This window comes from Microcebus murinus, chromosome 1, assembly GCF_040939455.1.
Source record: "Microcebus murinus isolate Inina chromosome 1, M.murinus_Inina_mat1.0, whole genome shotgun sequence".
NCBI classification, from domain to species: domain Eukaryota; kingdom Metazoa; phylum Chordata; class Mammalia; order Primates; family Cheirogaleidae; genus Microcebus; species Microcebus murinus.
Genome location: NC_134104.1, coordinates 106705684 through 106733449, shown reverse-complemented (window position 1 = coordinate 106733449; position 27766 = coordinate 106705684). Strand labels below are relative to the sequence as shown.

General features: G+C 35.1%; 1 protein-coding gene across 1 annotated transcript; it reads left to right on the top strand.

The window, feature by feature from the left end:
* Window positions 1-579: 579 nt before the first annotated feature.
* On the top strand, window positions 580-27766 carry AADAC (arylacetamide deacetylase). Its single transcript, XM_012791292.3, has 5 exons — window positions 580-842; window positions 6176-6398; window positions 8441-8510; window positions 9673-9844; window positions 25459-27766. Exons 1-5 carry the CDS (start codon window positions 705-707, stop codon window positions 26053-26055), a joined length of 1200 nt encoding a protein of 399 aa, XP_012646746.1. The 5' UTR covers window positions 580-704; the 3' UTR covers window positions 26056-27766.

Here is a 27766-nt window from a genome sequence, read left to right as displayed (position 1 = left end):
CATTAAATATGATTGAGTGAGCTTGTACAACTTCCTGAACTTTCCTCAGACTCAAGTTTTCTCTGCAATGACAATAATACTATTGAGAGGACTAAATAAGTTTTAATTATTTTAGTACACCACCTGGAATACAGAGTAAATGCTCAAAACTGTGAGCTATCTTCATGATTATTGTATAATTTAATGTAATTCGTATTATTGACTAATAATTGTATTTGTAGCAAAAGAATAAAAATAATGTGTATTACATGTGACCATGCCTGTCTTACTTCCTAAAATCTCACAATACTATTTAAATATTCTTCTTGTTCTCCTCTACTCTAAGATTTGTTATTTGAGACTTATACTGGGTTTCCTGTACTTTAAAATGGTCCTCTAAAAAATAATGTGCACCTAATAATTGTGCAATATATGTTTCTTTATTAACTGCCTTGCAATATAATACGGTTGTTGAATCTGTTAGAACTTGCAGACAATCAATGTAAGTGCTGTTAGTCTTGCAGAGCTCTCCATTGTATTTCTGCTAAGTAGAGTTATTTCTAAACTGCCTATCAAATGACAAGCTAAGCAGTGGAATTTGTACTCAGGAAGTTAGGTAACACTTTATGATGGGATTCAAGACTAACTATGAAAATTCAGCATCTGAATGTTTCAAAAGTGTATTTGCTGTATTGCCAAATTAGAAAGAGCAGCAAAGAAACATCATGGGGAAAAAAATGATTTTGTTTCTGATTGTTGGAGTCCTTGGGGCATATTACATTTACACTCCTTTCCCAGATAATATTGAGAAGCCTTGGAAACTGGTGTGGACAACCACAAATTTGAAAATGGTCACCGATGTGGTAAGTTCAGAATTTTATCACTTATGTGAATATTTAAGGTTAAATCAGGAGAAAATAATTACCTGCTTTATTTTTTTTTTTTAATTTCTACTCTCTTGGAAATTTTGCTTTTAAAGTTACTTGCTGATTTTAAACACTTTTAAAAAAATCTTCATTCCTTAATGCAGACCCCTAACAGAATGAACATGAAGGAAGTATTCAAGTAGTCTTAATTTCAAATATTCAGAAACAAAATGTGCTGGCTAAGAAAAACAAAAAGTCTTATTGTGAGTTTCATGGCATGAATACTGCTAGAACAAAGCATGGCTGAAGTACAAACTTCAGAAAAGGTATGATTGAGCAGCACTGTGATTAGTTACATAAAATTCTACGCAATAATCTTGGATTCAGATGTTAAAAATATTCTTAATGAAATATTTTGTAGAAAGGACAACTGATAAAAAGCCATGGGAAAAATGGGGCACATGTGATAACCAGTTTTGGGAACAACTGAGGTCACAAGGCAGCTGCCTGGCTGCCCACCAATGTCCATGCCGGCCCTCAGAGACCTGTTGTTCTTTTACGATGAGGCTAATTACTAGAAAATGAAACCATACATTATTTCCTTTAAACTTCTTCATAGCAAATTGCCTCCCTGTAGCAAAAAAATCAATATTAATAATAACATAATATAATAATATAAGTATTATTAATAATGATATAATAATAATAATTCAAGCATGATACATGTCTTATTTTCATTTTCTTATTAGTTATTTCATTATCTTTAGTAATCATATTAGCATATACCACTGGCTTTCCTTATAGGTGGATTTTGCATCCCACATATACTGCATTTTTGATCTGCTGGTTTAGTTGAAACAAATCCGAGTATAAGTGGACCTGAGCAGTTTAAAGCCATGTCGTTCAAAAGTCAACTGTATGTTTTTGTTGGACTTGGGTCATTTTCACTGGAATGTAGCTTCAAGCCTTGTATTTTAAAAGTTATTCTTGAATTATATACAAAATATTTATTTATTTATTTATTTATTTATTCAACCCCTGAGCACAGCCTGTACAAAATATTTATTTTGGCTCATCATTTTGTTTTAGAATATTGTGTAATATGTTTTATCTTTATAGCAACTTTTTTCTAGTTTGTTTTCTTCATGTGTTGGAGATTGTTATTATTTTTCATATAATATGTAGTACCCAGCATGCATGTTATGTATACCACTTTTGCATTATTCACATTTTAATCAGATGGCTTTTCTTGAAAAAACTATACAGGAATTATCTAGGGAATAGAGGCAGGGCCAAGATATTTTTTTCTTTAGTTTTAGTACTCTAGGACTCCTATTGCTGCAATAAATTTATATATAATGTTTATATATTTATACATAATATTTATAAATATTAAAGTATATATTCTATATATAAAATTTATATTTATATATTGCTATAATTATACATACAGCTAAATTATCTATCAATCCATAGCTATAGATTAATAGGTAGATATAGATATAAATATAAAACCCTCCTTTATATTTTCACCTATTTTTTTCTCTCCAGCCTTCCTGAATTCCCTAGTCTATTGATGTTTGTTGTTAGTAAAGCATACACCCATTCGCTCCTTTTCAATGTTATCCTCCACTTTAATTTTTTGTTGTTTTTTTTTTTTTGAGACAGAGTCTCACTCTGTTGCCTGGGCTAGAGTGCTGTGGCATTGGCCTAGCTCACAGCAACCTCAAACTCCTGGGCTCAAGTAATCCTCCTGCCTCAGCCTCCCGGGTAGCGGGGACTACAGGCATGTGCCACCGTGCCCGGCTAATTTTTTTTTTTAGTTGTTTGGCTAATTTCTTTCCATTTATAGTAGACACAGGGTCTCGCTCTTGCTCAGGCTGCTCTCGAACTCCTGAGCTCGAGCAATCTTCCTGCCTCAGCCTCCCAGAGTGCTAGGATTCCAGACGTAAACCACCACACCCAGCCTATCCTCCACTTTAGAAATTTGGTTGTTTTATAGTCATTTACCTCTGGACCTTCCTGGATAATTCTGAGTTTTTTGGATTTTTTTAGCTATTTATCCCAGTAATCAAACCTTATTATATTTTAGTCCTGTTTGTAGGAGTCCTGGTGAGGCACATTCATTCTTAGTGCAAATACCTATTGTCTTTTTCCAGGATCTACCACATTTAGGGCCCTCCACACTTCCTTCTATCATGACAGCTGTCCTAGAAGTTTTATAGAAATAATATATAGATATAGATGTAGGCATGGGGATAGATTTGCATATGAATAGAGATTTGGGCATGGATTATGGATTTAAATAAGGTTTATAATAGTATAAATACATAGAGTACATTATATAAGTGAAATTATATTATGAAGTTGTTAGTACTTATTTATCCCTATCTATCTTTCTCTCTATTAGTTGATTACTTGCTACCTTTTACCATTTCTTTTGACTATAACTAACTTCTTAACTTCAGGAAAAATCTAATAACAACTACTGATTATATGTCCATATTATATTTTGGATGAAATTAGTCTGAAACAATATTAAACTAAATAATGCAGAATAATAATTAGAACAAATCTTTCAATATATAAATTATAAAATTATGGAGAGATTATCATGTAGTTTAACTCAAGGATTATATTTCAAATGCTCACAATTTTTAAAATTTTAGTAATTTCTTTAATCATTATATTTAATTATACATATATATCATAACATATCATTTATTTTGTTATTGGCTAGTTATAACATTTTAAGTTGCCTGTGAATATTCCTGTAAAGATAAAATGAACAGCTGTGTTTTGAAAACGGCTCTCCACAATGCAGCCTCAACAGAGCTTCCCAGGATAATTTCAACCATATAGCCCAAGAAAATTAGCTTCCAGATAAAATAGTTTTTGCAAACACCTGTGAAATTCCTTGCCTTTATTCAAGCCTTTGATCAAATCGCTCTTTCCTTTTTCTCGGAATTGAAAATTTTGAAACACTCACAATTTTTCAGAACCAACATATTAAGATCAAATAGGACATTCATCAGAAATGTTCTCTATGTTGGTCAGTTAGAACTGATCTTATTCCTCTTCCCACCTGAACAGCCTTTTCAAAATCTTTCCTCATTCTGCCTTGTATAAGAGTTTATTTATGAGTAGAGTGGAGCTTATTCATACAGTCTATGAAGATTGAAAACTATATCACAAGCATCTTGAATCCATCACACCTTCTATCACTGTCTTTTGCACATAGGGGCCTTCAGTAAGTTTTGTTCTGGCATAACATATTCACCTGCATTGAGGACCCTCTCTCCCAGAAGAAACTTATTCCTCAGGGACTCCTCTGAGATTGACCAAAAGGGAGTCCCAGAAGAGACCCCATTGCTACCAACTCATTTCTGAGTTCTCACAGGGAACTCGAGGAAGGGGTGCATTAAGGGCCCCAGTGCTCTTAAAGGGGACTCATCAGCTTGGCAAGCCAATAAACACTCAGGTTAGAAAGAATTAACTTCAATATATCTTTTTCTTTGAAATCTCCAGGAAAGTTCTGGCATCTAACCTTCCCTAAATGCATCTACTGCTGAGACTGGTTGCTGCTGCTTCTGCTAGGGAAGGCTTGATGGGATTTGGGAGTTCAGGATGTTTAGGTGTATTAGAATCAATACAAATGTTTCTAATCTAGTACTAAGAATATTATTTAGATGTGAATGTTAGACAGGCTTTAACTTTCAGCTAAAACATTTTCTAGGACTGTGAATTCACTTTGCATTGCAATTCCACAATCTGCAAGATCATTCATTGGTTCTATTTTTAGACAGAGATGTAAGAGATAAGACATTTCTTTCAGGGAAGGTATAGTGGCATCTTCATTTCTGACTGTGATTTCAGATAGAAAACTCTAAGAATGTAGTTTTTCTTTGTGTAACCTTTCAAGTGCAGTCACTGCTTGAACTTATTATTTTCTCCATAATGTTTTTACGTAATAGCTGCTTGGTCATTCAAAGCTCTCCCTTAATAGGAACTATGATAGGTGTTAAACTAAATAACTAGTTTGCTATTGCATTTCATGCATTAACAGACTCTCCTTTTACACTCGCAATGAGTCCATTACTGTCTTTAAATCTAACTAGGTCAGATACCTAATTCCAACACATACCTTAAAGGTTCTTTTGTTTGAGAACTCCGTGACTGTATTTTCTATAAATTGTTGTTTTGTCAGAACATAGACACTACTATTATATAAGTATCTCAATGGGACCTGATTCAGAATAGGGCATTTGAGATACACAGTCTTTAGAATGGGGAGTGAAGGGAAGTTACCAATATTGCAGCTTCCTGCATTACTGAAATGGTAATTCTCAGGAGGACAAGAAGAAGCATTGAAAGCCACACATTTGTCAATGTCTATGAATACCAACAGTGGCACAGAGAAAATAATTTAATCTATAGTTACACTGGCGAGGAACACTGGGAATTATTTTCCCTGGCTTCCCTTTCAGAAATGTGGTGGGGATGATTCAGTGTTGAAACAGACAATTTTGCTTATTCCTTTGGACATGTTTAATCTTCATATAATGGGAAAGAGGTTGGCCCAGCTGTTTGGTCATCTAGCCTGGTAGTCTACATGTTCCTAATTTAAAATTGAAACAAGTATTTTTGATTTTTGGAGTACCAACATTAGTGGTCTGTCATAGTTTGGTTCCCTTTTACCTCTTCAGGTCCCTTTTCTTTCATGCATTCCTCTCTGGGCCTGACTTTATACCATTACTAAACTACATGCATTTCTCTGATTATAATAGAAGTTCCCCAGTGGCTATTCCCTTGGCCTAGGATGAGATTACTTCCTTTGTTTGGCCAAACTCTATTCCCCTTTCAGTACTCACATCAGAGTTCACTTACTATTTGGAAACTCCTCCCCAATTCCCATGTCCTGGCAACAAGTAGACTCGTTGGCCATTGCCGAAGCTCTTTATATATATGTCTATGAGACACGCAGTTATGCCGTTTTGTAACTGCTTATATATCCATTTTTCCCACTTGAATCTGAACTTCTTTAAAGTAGAGAACTTGTCTTGTCTTTGGACTCAAACTATTAATATCTAGCATGAAATCTGACAAGTTGTAATCCTCGATAACTGTTTAATATTTTTTTTTTACCTTAGGCAACTATTGCGGGTAACACAGCTAAACCTCCAGTATTTCTAACTATGTCATTCAGATTCACATTTGAGAATATGACACAGGACCATTGAGAACACATATACATACTTTTATGTTCATGAATAATATTGGCACTGGATATTTGTAATCTAGTATTTTTTTTCCTGTCTGTCTTCTTTTAGGCTTGGTTTGCTGAACTCTTGGGAATCAGCCATATCATGGACACTTTAAATTTCTTTATGAGCTTTCTAGAAGTCCCCATCACATCTGATGAAAATGTCACTGTGACGGAGACAACTTTCAATAATGTTCCTGTCCGCGTATATGTGCCAAACCGAAAGTCAGAGATACTAAGAAGAGGTTTATTTTATATCCATGGTGGTGGTTGGTGTTTGGGGGATGCTGGTATGTGTTCCTGGTTGAAACTTTTATTTTATTATATAACTTACATTTTATTGAGATGTTGACTCCAACATATCAAGACATATATGTCAGATAACAAAACACTTCAGCTGTCTAAAATTTATTTCTTTTAAGTTATGCTGGTTTAAAGGAACTATTTTACATCTTCTTCTGAAAGAGGGAATAACTGATATCAAAAGCTGTAGCAAATCTCAGATAAGAAGAGAAAGTGTTTCATGAACTTAGGAATTTATTGTTAATTATAGATTAATGGAATGTTACACTAAAAACAAAAATGAAGCAGTTACATGGTGGATGAAATATGAGGTAATAGAGATGGTGACTCTAGCCTTTCAGTAAGCTTAGATATAAAGGAAATGAGAAAGAAGGTGCTAGATAGAAAAGAAAAACAAAGTTGAACACAGGTATTTTATTTTTATATTAGAATATATATATTTTATTTTATGTATGTATATATTTCTATAACTATATGTAATAAAATATTTTACTATATATAATTTTATTTGATATTTAATTTAATATTTTAATTTTATTTACAAATCTATATTTCATGTTTTATATATTTTATATTAAATACATTTTATATTTGTATATGGGAGGTCTATGAATGTGTTTATCAGCTGAAGTTAAGATGGTGGTAAATTAAGGTATGTTGGGGAAATATGCAGAGTGAGGGCTGGAGGAAGGGGTGGGAGTTCATCTGACCTAGAAAATATGGAAGGGGATTGGATTAAATCCAGAGAGGAAGGATTGGCAATACAGGAGAGGAGGATCATGTCTTTACCTGTGACAGAAGGATAAGAGGTATTGGTGGGTATTGATATAGATTGGAAATGTAAGTTGGAACTGTAACTAAGGTGATTCTGTCTATCATTTTCTATAAATTCAGGCAGTAAAATCATCAGCTGACAATGCAGTGATATTTCTAACACAAAATCTGACTATGATACATCACAGTTTTCATGAATCTCTGCACCCAAAGTACTTCTTTAAAAACTTTTCCATCGAAGTATCCCTGAAGAATAAGAATGTTTATTAAGGAAAAGAACAGGCCTTGGAACAAAAGAGCATTTGCCTGATGCTTCCTATTTCAATATTAAAGAGAAACATAAAAGAAAAAGAGAGAGAAATGTAAAAATTTATATTCTAATCCAAAATATAAGCATTTATATAATAAAGATTAAATAAAAGTTTAACACTTTGTGTGTATTTGACATTTTAAGAATATTCGGCACTTAATTTTGGAAATGTCACAAGATAATATCTACTACTCTTTTCATGGACCACAAGATACGGTCTTTCTGACCCTATCCTGCCCCTTCCCTTTAGCACTTTGTGATCTCTCCAAACACTTATCACTGTCAAATTCTATTTTATCTTTTAAAAATTTTCTTACTTGCAAAAAGGGCCCTTGCCCAAGTGCAATGACAAAGATGTATGGCCCATTTCCAGTTTTTATACACACGCCAAACAAAACAAAACATAACAGCAAACACGTTCCTTCTTGTGTACCTAGAAAATATGAATACATAAATCAAATCTCGGCTTTCCCTACTTCGTCTTTTCTCTTCTCTGTCTACAATTTCCAAAGAGCTCTTTCTGTACCCTTCCATTAAGGCAACTATTATTTTTTCATTATTGCTTTTGGTGTATATGCCTGCCCCTCTCTACTCCTAACTATAGTACATTGTGACATCCTTAAAGTCAGGGGGCAGTTAACATTTATGTATTTGAACTTTTAACACCCAACACCTACTAAATGAAGGAAGCAGAGATTAATCTTGAGGAGAATAAAACTGGTTTAAATTATCAAGTGTAAATATACAGGAAAGGACAAGAACGCTGGCAATGCACATGTAAAAGCATCACTGAGCAGAACTCATGTTCTATAGCTATGATGAAATATTATTAGTAGAAATATTTTCTCTAGAACATATGAGGAACAAGGTGAATTAGGCTTTCTACTGAAACAAGCACTCATCAGTTCATTTGGCAGTCTCTAATTTTATTTTCTTTTGTTTCAGCTTTTTTTGATTATGACCTGCTGTCAAGACGGACAGCTGATAGACTTGATGCTGTTGTCATATCAACCAAGTAAGATCATTGTTGGTTTCTTTAGTTTTTGGCAAGGTGCCTTATTTAAGATATTCTTGCTTTTTTGGTCATAAACTTGGTTATGCTAAGAGAGTTCCAGGTGAAATTGAGAGGGTGAGCATAGGGAAAATGAACTTGAGCATGAAAAGAACAGAGTCAGAGAGAAAATAGTAAGTTAGATCAAATAGGAATCAAAAACAGGAAGTTTAGAAATAATTAGAATAAAACTAAACTATTGCATCTCATGAACAAATTACCTCTGCTGATGGGTACACGATGCTTGAGGACTGGAAATGCTCTAATTGTCCACCTGAGTAATGTACACATGAGTGCTCATTTTATGATAATTCATTAAATTATAATACTGTGAAAAATAAAATTACCCCTGCTGGATTTCTAGCCTAGCTCTCATTAGCAGAGTAAATAAGAATAAGGGCTTCTGAATCAGAGAAGCCAGTTGAAATCTTGGTTCTAAATCAATTCTATGACCTTGTGCAAGTTGAATACTATCTTCTTAGCTTTGTTTCCTCAGCTGTAAACTAAGAATCATATGCTATTTTCTACATAATAGGGTTGTTTTGAGGGTTAGATGATAAAGTGCATTTAAAGTAGTACAGTGTGAGTCATAGTGTAACCCTTCATTAAAAGCAATTAGTCACCAAACACACATAGGAACAAGCAAAATCTATTCTCAAAAAGCATTGTAGATTAATAATTACTAGAAAATAATCCCAAAGGGAATGAGCAGAAAAATTAAGAAGATATGAAAAAACATAGTTTCATAGCAAAGTGACTACATGCCAACTTGGTCATTATATTAGAATAATTGCTAACTATTTTTTTGCCTTTTATTGGTTACCACCAAAGTGTAATGATTATAAAATCTAGCATTCTGGGAGAAATTACCTAGTAGAACTTAACTCCTGTTTTTATTTTTCTTAAACCTAATCCAGATTTTTATTCAAGTGTTGTAAAAATGACATTTATAAAAGTTTTCAAATCAAGCAACATCATAAGGATGAAATCCATCTTTGGATTTATAATGACCCCAAAATCAGGTTTGCTAGAGAAAAATTTTACTTTTGATTTTAGAGTTAGAACAAGTACACACGCATTTCTTAGATTGAAAATAATGGACGTTAAATTGTTATTCTGCCCACAGCTACAGACTAGCACCTAAATATCATTTTCCAAGTCAATTTGAAGATGTATATAATGCATTAAGGTGGTTCTTACACCAAGATGTTCTTGAAAAATATGGCGTAGATCCTGAAAGAATTGGTGTTTCTGGAGACAGTGCTGGTGGAAATTTGGCAGCAGCAGTGGCTCAACAGGTATGTTGCTTAGATTTATTTTATTTCCTAAAATATCCTACATTTTAATATCTTTATTTCAGGCATTAAAATATCAATGCAAGTATGTTATGTTAATATATTAAAGATTAGGATACATAGAGATTAACATTAGAGAAAATGTATCTATCTAGTCCTTCTAGTCCTATCTCATGTCAGGTTTCTTTACTATTTTTAATAAAATGATAAAATATTCTTTCTAGATTGTTGGTTTAAACACAATTATTATGGTCAGTTAATCATCACACTGTTTTGTTATGTTAGGGGATACACATATAAAATCAATCAATGACACCAATCACCATAACTAGAGAATCAGATGATTTTAGTATTCTTCAGTGGAGTATGTAAGTAAAACTTGCACAAATAAGCAGAATAATAAAATTACTTTCAGAAAAAAATATGTTAGCAAGTTCAAAGATACTACTTACTTGCAGAGGAAATCACAATTTCCAGATATTAATTATTCATGCTAGTTATATGACATTTAGCTAATGCTATACACCTATTAGCTATCAATTTAAAGTATTACTTAATTATAATTAGCCTACTAGATTATGGGTAAAATTGTTTTTGATACTGGTTTTCTGACTTAAGAAACAAAACAGACATTGATGTTTTAGAACCAATGTTACTGTGGGAAAAAAAATTGTATAGACTTTGCAAATTAATGTCTGTAATTTAACATGTGACTTTAGTCACAAATATTTCCCATAAATTTACTGTATAATAAAATATTGCTGTTGTTTATGTTGATCTATTATTTATTTTTAGATACTTTTTAAGTGTATGAATTTTTGCTGCTGACATATTTAAGATAAACTTCTCATGATTTCTTGCCAAAGGAAAAATACAAATCCCCTGTGATTTATTCTAATATACTGTAGAACAGATGCATGCAACTTCCCCCAAATTAAATTGTACACTGCCTATTCATTGTTATTCCAAGAGGCATCCTGATGCAGTACAAACACCCATCAGGAGACATGGATTTTTGGAGCTAAAGCAATGTCCCGCTGTGACCCTTGGACAAGTTACCTCATCTCTTCAAATATCAATTTCTTTTTACTATGTTGCATAATTCTCTCCTCTTATGTAATTCAGGCTTCTATAATGGTAAATCAGTTAATTCTGACCCATAATTATTAAAAATCTGGATAAAACACCTTTGAATAGTCTTTAAAGCTTCAAAGATTTAGATATAGATAAGAAAATATGAAACAGAAAGTCTCTAGAGCAAAAATTTTAAGAAGACAGTAAAAAAAAAAAAAACCCACTAAAAATAATCCTAGCATTCAACATCCTCTATGACCTAAAGATATACACTAATCAAAAGGAAACAATTAAACCATGATAAGTTTTGGAAGCTTCTCAGGGTTAAAGAGTTAAAACCAAATTCAAGGGCTCTTCAAACATGAGGACACTCATAAACCACTCCTCACTTTCAGTGAGGCCCTCAAGAGATATGCTCTCAGGGACATGGTGCAGGTAATCTTAAAAACCTCACATCCACTTAAAGACTTATATCACATAATCTGGATGGTTGGAGGAACCTTAGAACTTGAACTTAAATTAAGTTGGTATGGGTGGTTTTATTACTGTGTGTTTGACTAAAATGCATAAAAGTCCTTTCTGGAGAAATATGGTATCATCATAGAATTTAAATTATTTCTGAAAATATTTTTTGAAATTTAATGTACAAAACACTGCAAAACATACCTAGGCAAACAATTAAACAAGAAACGATGAAGGAAAGCAAGCTAAATCAGCAGACAATAAAAAATACTCCACAAAGTTCAGATATTAGAGCTATCAGCCACAGAACATAAAAGAACTATCCTACTTTTATCAATAAATTCACAACCAAGGTTACAAACTTCAGCAAAAACTGGAGTTTTGAAAAACAAATAAAAATTTTAAAACTAAAAGATAAAATTATCAAAATTAAAAAATTTAACAAATGGCTTAAGTGATTTTACACGCTGAAAAGATGACTTGTAAGTTAAAAGATGACTCATAGCAACCCATATATACCATGCAAAATAAAGCATGAAGATCCAAAAAGATAAAAAATATAGTGGATCCAGTCTGAAAATCCAATAGTACTTTAAATATTATACCAGAGACAGAGGAGAGAGAATGCAGGAAAGAACTATTTAAAACTATAACAATAGAGCATTTTGTAGAACTGACACAAGATAAACTATAGATAAAAGGAGCCCATGAACCCTAAGCATCATTTTTGAAAAGGTTAAAAATAAATAAATATGTCCATTTATGTATTGATCAGTTAATACCAATTTGCTGGTGAGTATACGTGGTGCTTATTTTTTAATTCTTGGGATACTTCACTTAATAGAATGGGTTCCAGCTCTAGCCAGAAAAATACAAGAGGTGCTATATCACCGTTGTTTCTTATAGCTGAATGGACATACAGGAATAGCATCTATCGGGTGTCGGGCAGGTGGGGGGGAGGGAATGGGTATATACATACATAATGAGTGTGATGCGCACCAACTAGGGGATGGACACACTTGAAGCTCTGACTTGAGGTGGGGGAGGAGGGCAAGGGAACTATATGTAACCTTAACATTTGTATCCCCATAATATGCTGGAAAAAATAAAATAAATAAATAAATAAAATAATTAATAAATAAATAGAAAAGAAATATACATATAGACATAGCAAGGCAAAAGTGTAGACAACCAAACAACAAAAAGAAATACAAAAATCATAAAACAGAAACAAAGAGTACCTTTATAGAAGCATCAGTTATTCTGATAATTTACTTCTGAATAGCAACAATGTCACTTCTAAGCCAGTAAAATAATGGTATCAAAGTACAAAGTGGTATCAAAGTACTTCCCACCTAATGTTATGCCCCACAAAAATAGGTGTGGATAAATCTTAATGAATTTGGAAAGTTAAAAATAAAATATACAAAATTAAAATATAATAAAAAAGGAGCTGTAAATTGAGAGGAGTGGAAAAGATAGATTTTAAGTGTTGTAAACTCTTTTTATTTTCCAAAAGGAGATAAAGTATTAGGATTGACCTTTGATAAATTCATTAGCCTCTGAGAAGTTAAGAATACATGTTGTAACTCTTAAAGTAACTATTTAAAGTATAGAAAAAATGTATAACTTCTAACCTATTATAGAAAAAAATAGAATAATTGAAAGGTCCACAACTCTGAAACAAGGCAAATATAGAGAAAAAGGAAGAGAAGGATGAATAAAATAAGGTGGTACATTGAAACCAAACATTTTAGTGATTATATTAAATAATAGCAATCTAAATGATCTGATTGTAAAACTAAGAATATCAGAGTCACTGAAGAAACAATTTCTGATCATATGTAGTTTACAAGTGGCATGTTAAAAACATAAGTCAATAGAACATTTGAAAGTAAATGAGAAGAAAATACATACCCTGAAATGTCATCTAAAAATATTGTTAGGTTAAAAAAGGTCACATCATTACAGAAAAGGTTTAAATCACCAAGAAAATATAATAACTCTAAATTTGTATAGATTTAATCATATAGCCTTAAAGTAAATGAAGAAAGTATTAAGAGAATTACAAGACAAGAGATTTAAAAATACCTCTTTCTGAAATTAAAGAGAAAAGCAGACAGAGGTTATAGGAAGATGAGAGACTACAGGAATAGCAACCAACACATTTAATGTAAAGGATGTATGAAGAACAGAATAAGCAAGGACACGATGACCATTTTAAAAAACGAAGTACGAGATCATAAAGTTCTTGAATGCTTTGGACATCTTTTAGATATTCTTCACATTTAGACTGAATTTTTTTAATTTCATCATATTATGGGGATACAAATGTTGTTAAGGTTACATATATTGCCCTTTCCTCCCCTCCCCCTCAAGTCAGAGCCTCAAGCGTGTCCATCCTCCAGGTGGTGTGCATTGCACTCATTACATAAGTATACACCTATCCCCTCCTTCCCCCTCCCACCTGCCCAACACCGGATAAATGTTTTTGTATTTTTTTTTTTTTACATTTTGGTTATATTTTATATCTTTGCCTCTCTCTAGGAAGGTTTAGAGGTATGCCCTTCCCCTCCACAACGCTCACCACATCCCTAAGATGTGGGTGTACCCCCTCTACCCTCAAATACCTGGTGAACACTACCACCATTTGAGCACCATAGTTTTAATCAGTCAGTACCAATTTGATGTCGAGTACATGTGGAGCCTATTTTCCTGATCTTATGTTGCCTCACTTTGGATAATGGACTAAAGCTTAATCCAGGATAGTATAAGTGGTATTAGCTCACTGTCATTTCTTAGAATTGAGTAATATTTCATGGTGAACATATACCAAATTTGAATTATCCACTCACAAATTGATGGGCACTTGGGTTGTTTCCATGTCCTTACAATAATGAATTGTGCTGCCATAAACATTTGGGTGCAGATGTCTTTATCATAGAATATCTTATGCTCTTTTGGGTAGATGCCTAACAATGCTATTGCTGGGTTGAATGGTATTTCTATTTTTAGCTGTTTGAGGTATCTCCAAGTTCTTTTCCACAAAGGTTGCACTGATTTGCAGTCCCAGCAGCAATGTAAGTGTGTTGCTGTCTCTCCACATCCTCGCCAGCATTTGTTGTTTTGGGATTTCTTGATAGAGGCCATTCTCACTGGGATTAGGTGGTATCTAATTGTGGTTTTGATTTGCATTTCTCTAATGATTAGAGATGTTGAGCATTTTTTAAATATGTCTGCAGGCCATTATTCTGTCTTCTTTGGAGAATTTTCTGTTCATTTCCATTGCCCATTTCTTGATGGGGTTGTTTGATTTTTTTTTCTTGTTAATTCCTTTGAGTTCTAGATAGATTCTTGTTATTAGAGCTTTATCAGAAGTGTAGAGAGCAAATATTTTCTCCCATTCTGTGGGTTGTCTATTTGCTCTAAAGATAGTTTCCTTGGCTGTGCAGAAGCTTTTTAATTTCATCAGATCCCATTTATTTATTTTTGATGATGCAGTGATTGTGCTGGGGGGTCTGTCTTTCTCAAGAATTCTTTGCCTAGGCCAATGTCTGAGAGGGTTTTCCCAACATTTTTTTCTAGGATTCTTAAGGTTTCATGCCTTAGGTTTAAATCTGTTATCCATCTTGAGTGGAGTTTTGTGTAAGGTGAAAGGTATGGATCCTGATTCATTTTCTGCATGTAGCTATCCAGTATTCCCAGCACCATTTATTGAAGAGAGATTCTTTTCTCCTTTATATATTTCTGTCTGCTTTATCAAAGATTAGGTTACTGCATGCAGATGGTTTCATCTCTGGAATCTCAGTTCTATTCCAAATATCAATGCTTCTGTTCTTGTGCCAGTATCACAAATATCAATGCTTCTGTTCTTGTGCCAGTATCACAAATATCAATGCTTCTGTTCTTGTGCCAGTACCAGGCTAATTTAACTATTATTGCTTTATAGTACAGCTTGAAGTCAGGAAGGCTGATGCCTCCCAGTTTGTTCTTTTTACTTCAGATTGCTTTGACTATACAAGTTTTTTTCTGGTTTCACACAAAGTGAAGAATTATTTTTTCTAGATCTGTAAAGAATGATGGTGGTACTTTGATGGGGATTGTATTAATTCTGTAGATCACTTTAGGTCAGGCATCCTTAAACTATGGCCTGTGGGCCACATGTGGCCCACCTAGGACATTTATCTGGCCCACAGGATGTTTTTGCTGCCGCTGCCTGTCCTGCTTAGCAGCCGACTTGTCCCGGGCCCACAGTGCACATGTGTGGAATGTGCGCCACACTCTCCAACAGCCCTCCAACAGTCTGAGGGACAATAAACTGGCCCTGTTTAAAAAGTTTGAGGACCCCTGCTTTAGGTAATATTGACATTTTAACAATATTGATTCTACCAATCCATAAACAAGGTAGATTTTTCCATCTGTTTACATCTTCTAAAATTTTTTTTTTTAGCGTTTTATAGTTCTCCTTGTATAAGTTTTTCGTATCTTTTGTTAAATATACTCCTAGATATTTAATTTTCTTTGGGGCTATAGTAAAAGGTATTGCATTTTTGATTTGAGTTTCTGCTTGATTGTTCTTGGCAAATATGAATGCTTCTGATTTGTATATATTGATTTTGTAACCTGAAACTTTACCAAATTCATTTATCAAATCTAGGAGTCTCTTGGATGAATCCATGGGATTTTCTGGGTATAATATCATATCTTTGGTGAATAGCAAGAGTTTGATCTCATCTGCACCCACTTGGATGCCCTTAATACTACTCTCTTGCCTGATTGCTATAGCTAGGACTTCAAGCACTATGTTGAATAGAAGAGGAGATAGTGGGCATCCTTGTATAGTTCTGGTTCAAAGAGGGCATGGTTTCAATTTTTCCCCATTCAGAATGACATTGGCAGTGGGTTTGTCATGAATAGATTTGATAAATTTAAGATATGAGCTCCCTATGCCTATTTTGTTAGGAGTTTTTATCACAGAGGTGTGTTGGATTTGTCAAATGCTTTTTCTGCATCTATTGACAGAATCATATGGTCTTTGTTCTTGCTTTTATTTATGAGGCGGATTGCATTTATAGACTTGCGTATGTTGAACCAGCCTTGCATCCCTGGAATAAAGCCTACTTGGTCATGGTGAATTATTTTTTTTTATGTACTGCTGAAGTCTATTTCTAAAATTTTGTTGAGGAGTTTTGCATCTACATTCATGAGGAATATTGGTCTGTAATTTTCTTTTTTTGTTGCATCCTTTCCTGGCTTTGGTATCAAGGTGATATTGGCTTTGTACAATTAGTTAGGAAGGATAGCATCCTTCTCAATGTTGTAGAATAATTTGGGTACTATAGGTATGAGTTCATCTTTGTATGTTTGGTAGAACTCTGAATTGTAGCCATCTGGTCTGGGACTTTTCTGTTTGGGTAAGTTATTAATTACCGCTCCAATTTCTGAGCTTGAGATTGGACTATTCAGGAATTCTGTTACTTCCTGGGTGAACTTAGGGAGCTTGTATGAATCCAGGAATTTGTCAATTTCCTCCTCGTTATGTAGTTTTGGGGAATATGGTTTTTTATAGTAGTCAAACATAATGTTTTGTATTTCTGTGGTGTCTGTTGTGATCTGTCATTTTTTTATTTTTTGAGTTTATTAGAGTCCTTTCCTTTTGAGTCCTTGTCAATTTAGCAAGAGGCCCATCAATTTTGTTTATCTTTTTTAAAAACCAGCTTCTGATTTTGTTGATCTTCTATATAATTGTCTTGTTCTCCATTTCATTTAGTTCTGCTTTGATCTTCATTATTTCTTTTCTTCTACTAGGATTAGTATCAGTTTACTCTTCTTTTTCCAATTTCTTGAGTCTATTCATTAGGTTGTCTGTCAATATCTAAGCTTTCTGTTGTTTGAATGTGAGTGTTTATTGCTATTAGTTTTCTTCTCAGGTAAGCCTTTACTGTATCCCACAGGTTTTGGTGACAAGTGCCTCCATTATCATTTTGTTTGAAGAAACTCTTGATTTCCCTCTGAATTTCCTCCTTGATCCAATGATTTTTCAATAATAGATTGTTTAGTTTCCAAGACTTTGTGAGGTGTTGAGTGTTTCTATAGGAATTGAACTGTAATTTTATACTACTATGGTCAAAAAAGATACAACTTCTATGTTCTTGAATTTTTTGAGATCTGATTTGCAGCCTAGGATGTGATCAAGTTTGGAGAAACATCCATGGGCTGCTGAGAAGAATGTAAATGTAACTTTATTTGGGTGGAATGTTCTGTAGGGATCTGTCAGACCTTTTTGATCAAGGGCTCTGTTCAGGTCCATTATTTCTTTGCTTATTTTATGTTTGGAGGATCTATCCAGTTCAATCAGTGGAATGTTGAAGTCCCAGGCTACTATGGCAGTGTTGTTTAACATGGTATTTAGATCAGACAAGGTTTGCTTTATGTAATTGGGTGGTCCTGCATTGGGTGCATAAGTATTAAGAATTGTTAAATCTTCTTGTTGGATCTTCCCTTTCACCATTATAAAATGGTCATCTTTATCCTTTTTTACTTTTGCTATTTTGAAGTTTATGTTATCTGCAAATAGTATAGCTATCCCAGGTTTCTATTGACTTCCATTTGACTGGATGATAGTTTTTCTTCCCTTGACCTTCAGCCAGAAGGCATCTTTGTGGGTTAGATGTGTTTCCTGTAGACAGCAGATACTAGCCTTGTGGATTTTTATCCACTCTGGCAGTCTATGTCTCTTTAGAGGACAGTTTAAGCCATTTACATTTATTGAGAGGATTGAAATTGGAGGAAGATTTCCATTCATATTGTTGGTTGAGGTCTTGTTGCTTTGTCTTACTCCTTGAGCCATCATACAGATCGAGATCGAATCTTTAATTCTTTGAAGATTTTACTTTGAGGGGTGTCTATTGCCCTGTTGAGTTAGAAATGCGGGTCTGAGAACTTCCTGTAGGGCTGATCTGGACTTTGTAAATTCCTTCAGTGATTGCTTGTCTGAGAAAGACTTTATTTCTCCCTCATAGATGAAAGTTAATTTTTCTGGATGAAGAATTCTAGGTTGGGCTTTGTTCTGTTTTAGAAGATTTGGGGTAGACACCCAATCCCTCCTGCCTTGTAAGGTTTCAGATGAGAAGTCTGCTGTTAGTCTGGTAGGTTTTGCTTTATAGGTTAATTGTTGTTTTCACCTCGCTGCATGGAGGGTTGCTTCTTTCACACTTACTTTGGTCAGCCTAATGTCCATGTAACGAGGTGATTGCCTTTTCATGTTGAGTCTCCCAGGAGTTCTGTGTGCTTCTTGTATTTGGATATCAAGATTTCTGGACAGGCCCGACATATATTCCTCCAGTATTCCATGAAATAAGTTATCCAGCCTTTGTAATTGTTCCTCTTCCCCTTCTGGAGTCCCATCATGCTGAGATTTGGCTTTTTTACATAGCCCCACACTTCCTGTACGCTTTGGTCTTCTCTCTTGTTTCTGTATTCTTTTTCTTTCTCTGATTTGTTTAGCACATAGGCATAATCTTCGAGCTCTGAGAATCTTTCCTCTGCATGGTCCATCCTGTTCTTGATGCTTTCCATTGTATTATGGAGTTCCTTGATTGTTTCCTTCATTGCCAAAATTTCTGATTGGTTTTTCTATATAATTTCAATTTCTCTGGAGTATTTTCCATTCATTTCCTGAATTGTTCTTGTATTTTATCTTCAATTCCATTGAGTTTTCTAACAATCCATACTCAGAATTCTTCCTTTATCAGTTTAATCATATCATGTAAGTTGGTGTTGATAGATGGAGGCTGAGTATTTTCTTTTGGTGGTGACTTTTCTCTCTGCTCCTTCATGTTTCCTGTGATCTTTCGCTGGTTCTTTCTCATCTGGGTGTTTTGTCGAGGACTGGAGGTGTTGGGAATGAGTTATGAGCTAAATTCTGGGATTCCAAAGGAATGATCTTTGGCAGGGTTGGGTGTATGTGCTCTGGTCCTGTATCATCTTAGAGGGTTTGAGTCTGTTGGGTTATCTTTGACCTAATGTCCTCACCTTCTGTCTACAGACATTAATGGGTTTAGGCCCCTTGCTTACAGACTCAGTGGTTAGATCACTGTTGTGAGAGCAAGTTCACTCTCAACCCCTAGGTTGAAGTGGGAAGCACTATAATAGGTTCTGAGATTATTCTCTCTTCTGTGGTTTGTGAGAAGGAGATAATTATCAGATTATTCCAAGTCCTTAGTGTTGCAGTCTAAGCTTCCACAGAGGATATGCAGGTATCTCAGTCTTCTAGGAATGTCCTGTCACTCCCTAGGGTTCCTATAGACCTGTTACTACTCTAGGAGGGGTGAACGGAGCTTCAGGAATCAGTGAGCCCAAGAGGGAGTACTTCAGTTGTTGTTTGATCTGTAGTTAGGGAGGAGTTGTTAATATGTTATTCAGAGATCTTTTGTCACACTTTCAGGGGAGCTCCTGGTGGGGCTATTCAATTGGTGCAGATGCTAAGGATTATGGTTGTGATTTTCCTTCCTGAACCACAAGCCTGTAAGTTGGCAACAATCTAGGTGCCAAAGGAAAGCCCTTGTGATCTGAGCTTATCAGATAATCAAAACCAACCAGCTATATGTAGACATCATTCTGCCCCCTTTTGCTTAATTCCAATGATGCACATATTCAAGCTATCCAATGAAGGAAAGTGACTTTTCTCTTTCTCCTCACCTTCCAGGGCTGAGTCTGCTTTGGTGGGCTGGGGAGGAAGCAGTGGGTGAGACTTTCGAAAGTCCTAAGCTTGGAAACGTCTTTTTTTTATTTTATCCTCCCCCAAGGGCAGAGTCTACCCTGTCAGAGGGGAAGATAACTCTGCAGCCTAAGGAAAAAACACTTCCTAGGGCTACCTAACCAAGACATGGATACTCTCGTTCCCCTGTCCTTCCAATGGAGGAGTATATCTAGTTGGTATGTGGCCTAATTCTCAGAGTTGTTGAAGAAGCCCTACCTGAGGCCCCTGAGAGTCCCAGACCAGAATGAGACTTGCCACGTCGCTTAGCCCCTGCCAGGGTGAGGTTAGACCCTTCCGCATGAAACCCCAGTAGGCTGGTCACCACCAAGGGTCTTCCTCAACCCCAGCAGATCTCAGCCCAGACAGCAAATTCCCTCCCCCATCTGCAATTCCCAGGAATGGAGCTTCCCTTTTGGCTGGAGGACCAGCTATTAGGCTACAGTATAGAGGTAAAGACAGGACTCAGCTTGATAGACTGTCCTGTTAGGCTGTTAGAGCCACCTTTCCATAGCCAGTGCCAGCAGGGAGGTGGAAGCAAAACAAAGGTGACAGTCTTGCAACACGGGTTTCAGGTTGAATAGCCTCTTTCTCAATTCTGCCCAGAGGTGGAGTCAGACCCTTTGGCACGGAGCACCCAGACCCAAGTCACAGGAGGGTGTGGGTGATAATACCTCTCCAGGTTATATCTGGAAAAGCAGGCTCTTTCACAACTCTGCCTTGCCAAGATGGGCTCTGCTTTCTGGATTCAGAGCACAGGCAGTTGTGTGCAGTAAGAGACCATCCAAGATCAATCTGGTGGGGCAGCCATGCGAACTGCCACTCTCCACCTTTTGCCCCTTTAAACACTGAGTCCAAGTCAAGCTGCAGGAATGGGAGGACAGGGGGTGGTGTTGGAGGAGCAGACATATTTTCCTCAACTTGCAGAGACTCCACGGTTCAAGGAACCAAACTGCGCTCTCTGTCTACCCAGCGCCAGCCAAAACCTCAACTATATCCAAGGTCAAATCCTCCTTTCCAGTATAATCCCCTCAATCTGGTCCTGGAAGCATCCTGCAGCAAGAGGCCAGACTAGGCTATCACTCCTGCTGAGCAGGGGAATGACTGCTGGGTTCGGACCCTCCCTCACCTGAAATTGCCTCAGCAGAGCACTCAGGAGAGTTCAAAATATTCCCTGCTTCAGTTTCCACTCCACACAGCTTTGCCCAGTGCTACAGCTTCCCACCGACTTCAGGCACTTCCCGGCCTGAGTGGGTGTGGAGCTCGTGGGGGGTGGGGCATCTCCCAACACAAGGTAGAGGTGATGCTGCAGCTGGCTGTCAGCTGGTCAATCCGCGCCTCACTCCTTCCCTGTTGTATATTTCCGATTCCCTGGGTTTTGCCAAAGATTATCTGATTCACGTTTGATTATGGCTGCAGTTTTTCCTTTTTGTCCATTTCCCAGTGATTCTCTGCAAGCCTGTGAAGCTGGTCCTGTGGAAGTGCAGCTCACTAGCATGTGGTTATCTGCTTTCTTCACTTTCCACTCTAGGAGCAGAGAACCAGGAGGACACCCCTCGTCTGCCATTTTTTCCCCTTTCTCCTAGACTGAAATTTTACAGAAAATTGTGCATCTTTAAAGCGTATATTAGAAAATAAGGAAGGCTGAAAATATGGATCTGACTCAAAGAATTTTTTAAAAAGAACAAAATAAGTTCCTAAAATTACAAGGAAGCTAATAATAATAAGATGAGAAATTATGATATTCCTAACAAACTTACAGTACATATGAACAAAAAACAAAAACTTAATGTTTTGAAAGGACTAATACAATTTTAAATTCTCTAGAAAACAAATGAGTAAAAACAGAAATTAGTACAAATAATTAATGATAGGATTAAGAAAGGAATAGCACTGTAGATCCTTCAGAAATGAAAAAGAATTAGCCTTTAATATATTAAGAATACACATTATAATTCTCGAAAGAGATAACTTGAAAAGCTTTTAAATTAAAATTGAACAATCTTTAAAGTAAAGGAACAAATTCCAAGAAAAATATAACTTGTTAAACAGACACAACAAGAAATGAAACTCTGAGCCATTTTATAACTATTAGACAAACTAAATAAATATAGGTTGAGTATCCCTAATCTGAAATTTTTAAATTCAAAATACTTCAAAATCTGAAACTTTAGAAGTGCTGACATGACATTCAAAGAATTTTTGGATTAAAGATGCTAAACTGGTAAGTATAATGCAAATATTCCAAAATCTAAAAAGATTTGAAATAATCTGAAACCTTAAACACTTCTGGTCCCAAGCATCTTGAATAAGAATACTCAACCTATAATAAAATATAGTACCAGTAAGAAACCTCAGTGGCACAATGTATTAAATATTCACAAATAAAATAATTCTAAATAAACACAAAAATATATGTCTGAGAATATGAAAATAGGGTATATTCCCTGATTTAGTTTCAGAAAAGCATAATCTTTATGCTCAATCTGGCAAGAGCAGTTTCAGGAGTATAGCAGTGGGCCACACTCATAAAACTAAGATATTATCAACACATACAAAATATTAGAAAATATACACATATAAACACACATCCTTATATACTATGACCAAGGTGCCAATAATGCAAGGAAATTATACTTTATAAAAATCAGTTAATTTATCCCAGGAAATTAAAGAAGTAAAGTCATATATCATCTCACTAAATACAAAAAAAAGGATTTAGAAAAATTTATAATAACAATTATTGGTTAACTAGAGGTAGGAGGAACTTCCTTTACCAGATAAACTACATAGATTAAGGATGTGCACAAGTGGTATAATTCTAAGGAAACCTAAAATATTGAATATCACAAAACAAAAGTTAATGATAACTAGTAGGGAAGAAATATGTGTGATCAATTCAGACCACAAGGTGAACTCCCTGAACCTTAAATATATTTGTTATATTTTACATTTCAGATTTATTAAATTATGTACTTGATTTTATGTATATTTTATTTAATGATAATAGATAAGTTAAAAAATCTGTAGGTTCAATGATTTTACTTACCTGTAAAGTTTAATTTAATAGTCAAATATAAAATGCTTTTTTTCTTAACTCTATATAAAATCAGCCACCTACTCCCTACATATTTGATTATTACCACACCTCTACTAATGTAAACAGCATCCTTCATACTAGATGTTGAACTAAATGGAATGTAGTAATCTTACCTGAGACATAACACTGAACCAATTATTTATTTTATTTTATTTTATTTTTTTGTGAGACAGAGTCTCACTTTGTTGTCCAGGCTAGAGTGAGTGGCATGGTGTCAGCCTAGCTCACAGCAACCTCAAACTCCTGGGCTCAAGAGATCCTCCTGCCTCAGCCTCCCAAGTAGCTGGGACTACAGGCATGCACCACCATGCCCAGCTAATTTTTCTATATATATTAGTTGGCCAATTAATTTCTTTCTATTTATAATAGAGATGGGGTCTCGATCTTGCTCAGGCTGGTTTCGAACTCCTAACCTCAAGCAATCGCCCGCCTCGGCCTCCCAGAGTGCTAGGATTATAGGCGTGAGCCACCGCGCCTGGCCTGATTATTTAAACAGAGAAATTATTTATACACAAAACTATCTAACTAACTCTAATTATTAACTTTTTTCTAAATGCAATAAGATAAACACTGCATCCATTTGCTTTTGCTGATGCATGTGTATATTTTATTTTATCTTATGGAAAATGTCATATTTATGCCAAAGAAAGAATGTCAGATTACTGTGGTTTTCAACACTGTATAGAAAATTCTGTTGCAAGTTTTCAAAATTAGACTTCTATTTACCCATTATACTTTACTCTGAGAAGCATCAGAATGTATTTGGCTTTAATAATTACTATTTATGACCTATACCAGTGAATCTCAAATTTTAGCATGTATCAGAATCCCCTGAAGTATTTTTTCAAACTCATAATTGCTGGTCTCTACCCCCTGATTTAGTTAGTCTTGGCTATAGTGTAAGAATTTGTATTTCTAACAAATGCCCAGGTAATGTCACTGTTCAGAGACTGTACTTTGAGAACCTCATTTATGAGACACAATGGGCCATTCTAACTTGTAGGATGAAGTAAACATACATAAAAACACCTGGCAAACTATAATGCTCTATATTACTAATCTGAAAATAGTTTTAGTCATATACCCTATTAATAGGAAACTTTTAGTATACACTGAAAATATGCATATTGATTTATAGATAATATTTGTCTTAATAAACTAATGTATGTTGAATATTTAAAACACAAAAAATTAAAATGAATTAGACTTTCATAATTGGAATGGAAATTCTTAGACTTTCTTATTTAACCTTAATAAACATTCTTGTATTTTTGGCTGCCAACCCCCACAGAACACCAGAGTTATTTCCCAATTAAGAGACCACTGCCCTATAGAAATTGAAGACATAATTACATAAATGATCACGGTACAAAATAAAAGAATACACTTGAAATATTCCCATTAAAAAAAATTAATCTGACCCACATCTTTTAACAGAGGGACTCTAAGGCCTACCCAGGAATTATTTTGTTTGCTGTCAGAGCCAAATTAGAATTCCTAGTTATTTTATCTTTCCCTTAAATGTTCATGCTTGTTAATATAATAATATATGTACGTAAACTTTTTTTTTTTTTGAGACAGAGTCTCGCTTTCTTGCCTAGGCTAGAGTGAGTGCCGTGGCGTCAGCCTAGCTCACAGCAACCTCAAACTCCTGGGCTCAAGCGATCCTCCTGCCTCAGCCTCCCGAGTAGCTGGGACTACAGGCACGAGCCACCATGCCCGGCTGATTTTTATATTATATATATTAGTTGGCCAATTAATTTCTTTCTATTTTTATGGTAGAGACGGGGTCTCGCTCAGGCTGGTTTTGAACTCCTGACCTTGAGCAATCCGCCCGCCTCGGCCTCCCAGAGTGCTAGGATTACAGGCGTGAGCCACCGCGCCCGGCCGTACGTAAACTTTTACTTTCAAAAAAAAGATTGGATTCCTGTGGTGGCCATTTTTTATTTTAGAAGTAGAGATTTTGCTTTTTAATCACAAAGGATATGGCCCCTTTCCCCACTGATGGGGAAAATAGTGTAAACCATTTTGCTTACATTGACAGTATTAATAGACTCCTATAATATTGAGAACTGGAAAGTTGTTTGAGATATATTTTTGTTGTTTCTGATTATCTTTTTGAGATTCTGAATTTATGTCATGTTAATATATTGTTTTTAAGTGAAAAAATATGATCTTAAATGAAAATTACTCATTTGCAACTTAATTTAAATTGTTTTTCAGCTCATAGAGGACCCGGATGTCAAGATCAAACTTAAAATCCAATCTTTAATATATCCTGCCCTTCAGACACTTGATATGGATTTACCATCATATAGAGAATATCCAAACTTTCCACTTCTACCCAGATCACTTATGGTCAGGTTCTGGAGTGAATACTTTACCACAGATAGATCACTTGAAAAAGCCATGCTCTTCAATCAACACATACCAGTGGAATCAAGCCATCTGTTCAAGTTTGTTAATTGGAGTTCCTTGCTCCCTGAGAAGTTCAGAAAAGGGCATGTTTATAATAATCCAACTCATGGTAGTTCCAAGCTAGCTAAAAAATATCCAGGGTTCCTAGATGTGAGGGCAGCCCCGCTGTTGGCTGATGACAACAAGTTGCGTGGTTTACCTGTGACCTATGTCATCACTTGTCAATATGACGTTTTAAGAGATGAGGGAATCATGTATGTCACCCGACTTCGGAATGCTGGAGTTCAAGTGACCCATAACCATGTTGAGGATGGATACCATGGAGCACTTTCCTATAATGGATTTAAAATTGAATATAGAATAGAAAATCAGTATATGAGTTGGCTACATGAAAATCTATAGTGAAAATCTAGGCAATGGTTTATTAAAAATATATATGCCTCAGAACAGAAAAAAAATAATGAAAATCAAAGGGTTGGTGTTTACATTGATGTTTATTATCTGTGACCTTCCAAAGGTACCCAGCTATAGTGGCATTTTTTTGACATCTAACAAATTCTTGCCCATTTTATTCCTTATTCTAAGTGTTATTCACTCACTTCTATGAAAATACTTTCCTATTTTTTTCCTGATACTATCATTTACTTCTTATATATCTAATATACAGTCCCAGTTTTTTGATTGCTTAAGAGTATTACAGTTGAGAAGAAAGTTTTAAACAAACACATCTGGTTTGTGAAATGCCAGAGTTTTAGTCAGCATGGGTTTAGAGCATTGAAATATGGCCCTGTAGGAACGGATATGAATTACGTGCCAACTCTAAAAAATTTTGCCTATCACTGTAAAATTTACTTCTTAATACAAATATATTCCTGTGTTAGGATACCAAATTTAAAGGCAATTATCTCTTAGGCACTTTAGGGAAAGCCAGGTATAATCTTGTGACAAATTAGGGACATTGAGATAGGAAAAAAGCTAGCATAAGGCAATAGCCCCACATGTGACAGTGGCTGACAGAGGTGAGTGAAGCTTAGGATATGGAAGAAATAATGTAACCAAAGGAAAAAAATTAAATCTCTGAAAGTTCTTATGTCCTATATGGGTACGCTGGAGGGAAAACCAAAATTAAACTGGTTTGTTCTTATACCACAGAGAAAAAGCCATAGTGATCATATCTTATGTAATATTTGATCATATTAGAGATTCACTGAGAAAGACAGTTTATGGGCAGTATACAGGCTCCTGACAGCCATCAGAAATCAATGCCTTTCTTCTCAGCTGTTGTCAGGCACACAGAGGTGTTGGGTGGAGAGTGACAGGGGAAATCATACACTTTTATATTGGTTGCGTTATCAAGATAGACAATCTCATTCTTGAAAGCCCTACTCTATACATTTCTATTTATATCTCATTTTATAGGACTATATTTCATATGGCCACTTATCTGTTAAAGTTGCCTGGAGAGCATATTTTTTAACCTGACCACATCATTCTGAAGAAACTAATATCATTTCAAGTAAAACCATGTGAGTAGTATATAGGCAACTGGAAGATAGGTCAAAAATTCTAAAGGAATTTGTGGTTAAAATTATGTGTGGATAAGAAGTAGGAATATCTGAAGTCATATAGTGCATGGGATGGATGTATAAATGAATCATGCCTATGGTTCCCAGTGGAATGTCACTGGGATATTTTGTGTACTCAGTTGAACAAGGCCTTTCTGTTCTTTTTCACTTGGATCTCTGTGTCCCACTCCTTTATCTACTTTAAACTACATGTCCATAAATCAAAATAATCTGTTAACTGCCTAGTGGGAACATTGTCTTAATTTAGAACTGGAAGGTACATTTAAATATAGACATGAGTTATGATACAAAATACCTTGTTAACTCTACATAATTAATAATGATGAAATAAACTGATATTAATTATATCATGTTTCCCAGGACTCTTCCCTGAAGAAAGATATAGTAAAATGGGGAAATAATAACAAACCAAGCAACAGAAATAAAAAATTCCTTACAGGTTCAAGTTATGGTCCAAAAGCCCATCCTGGTCCCACCTTCAGCTTTTACAAAGTAAAATAGAATAAATTATTATGTATGTCCCATAA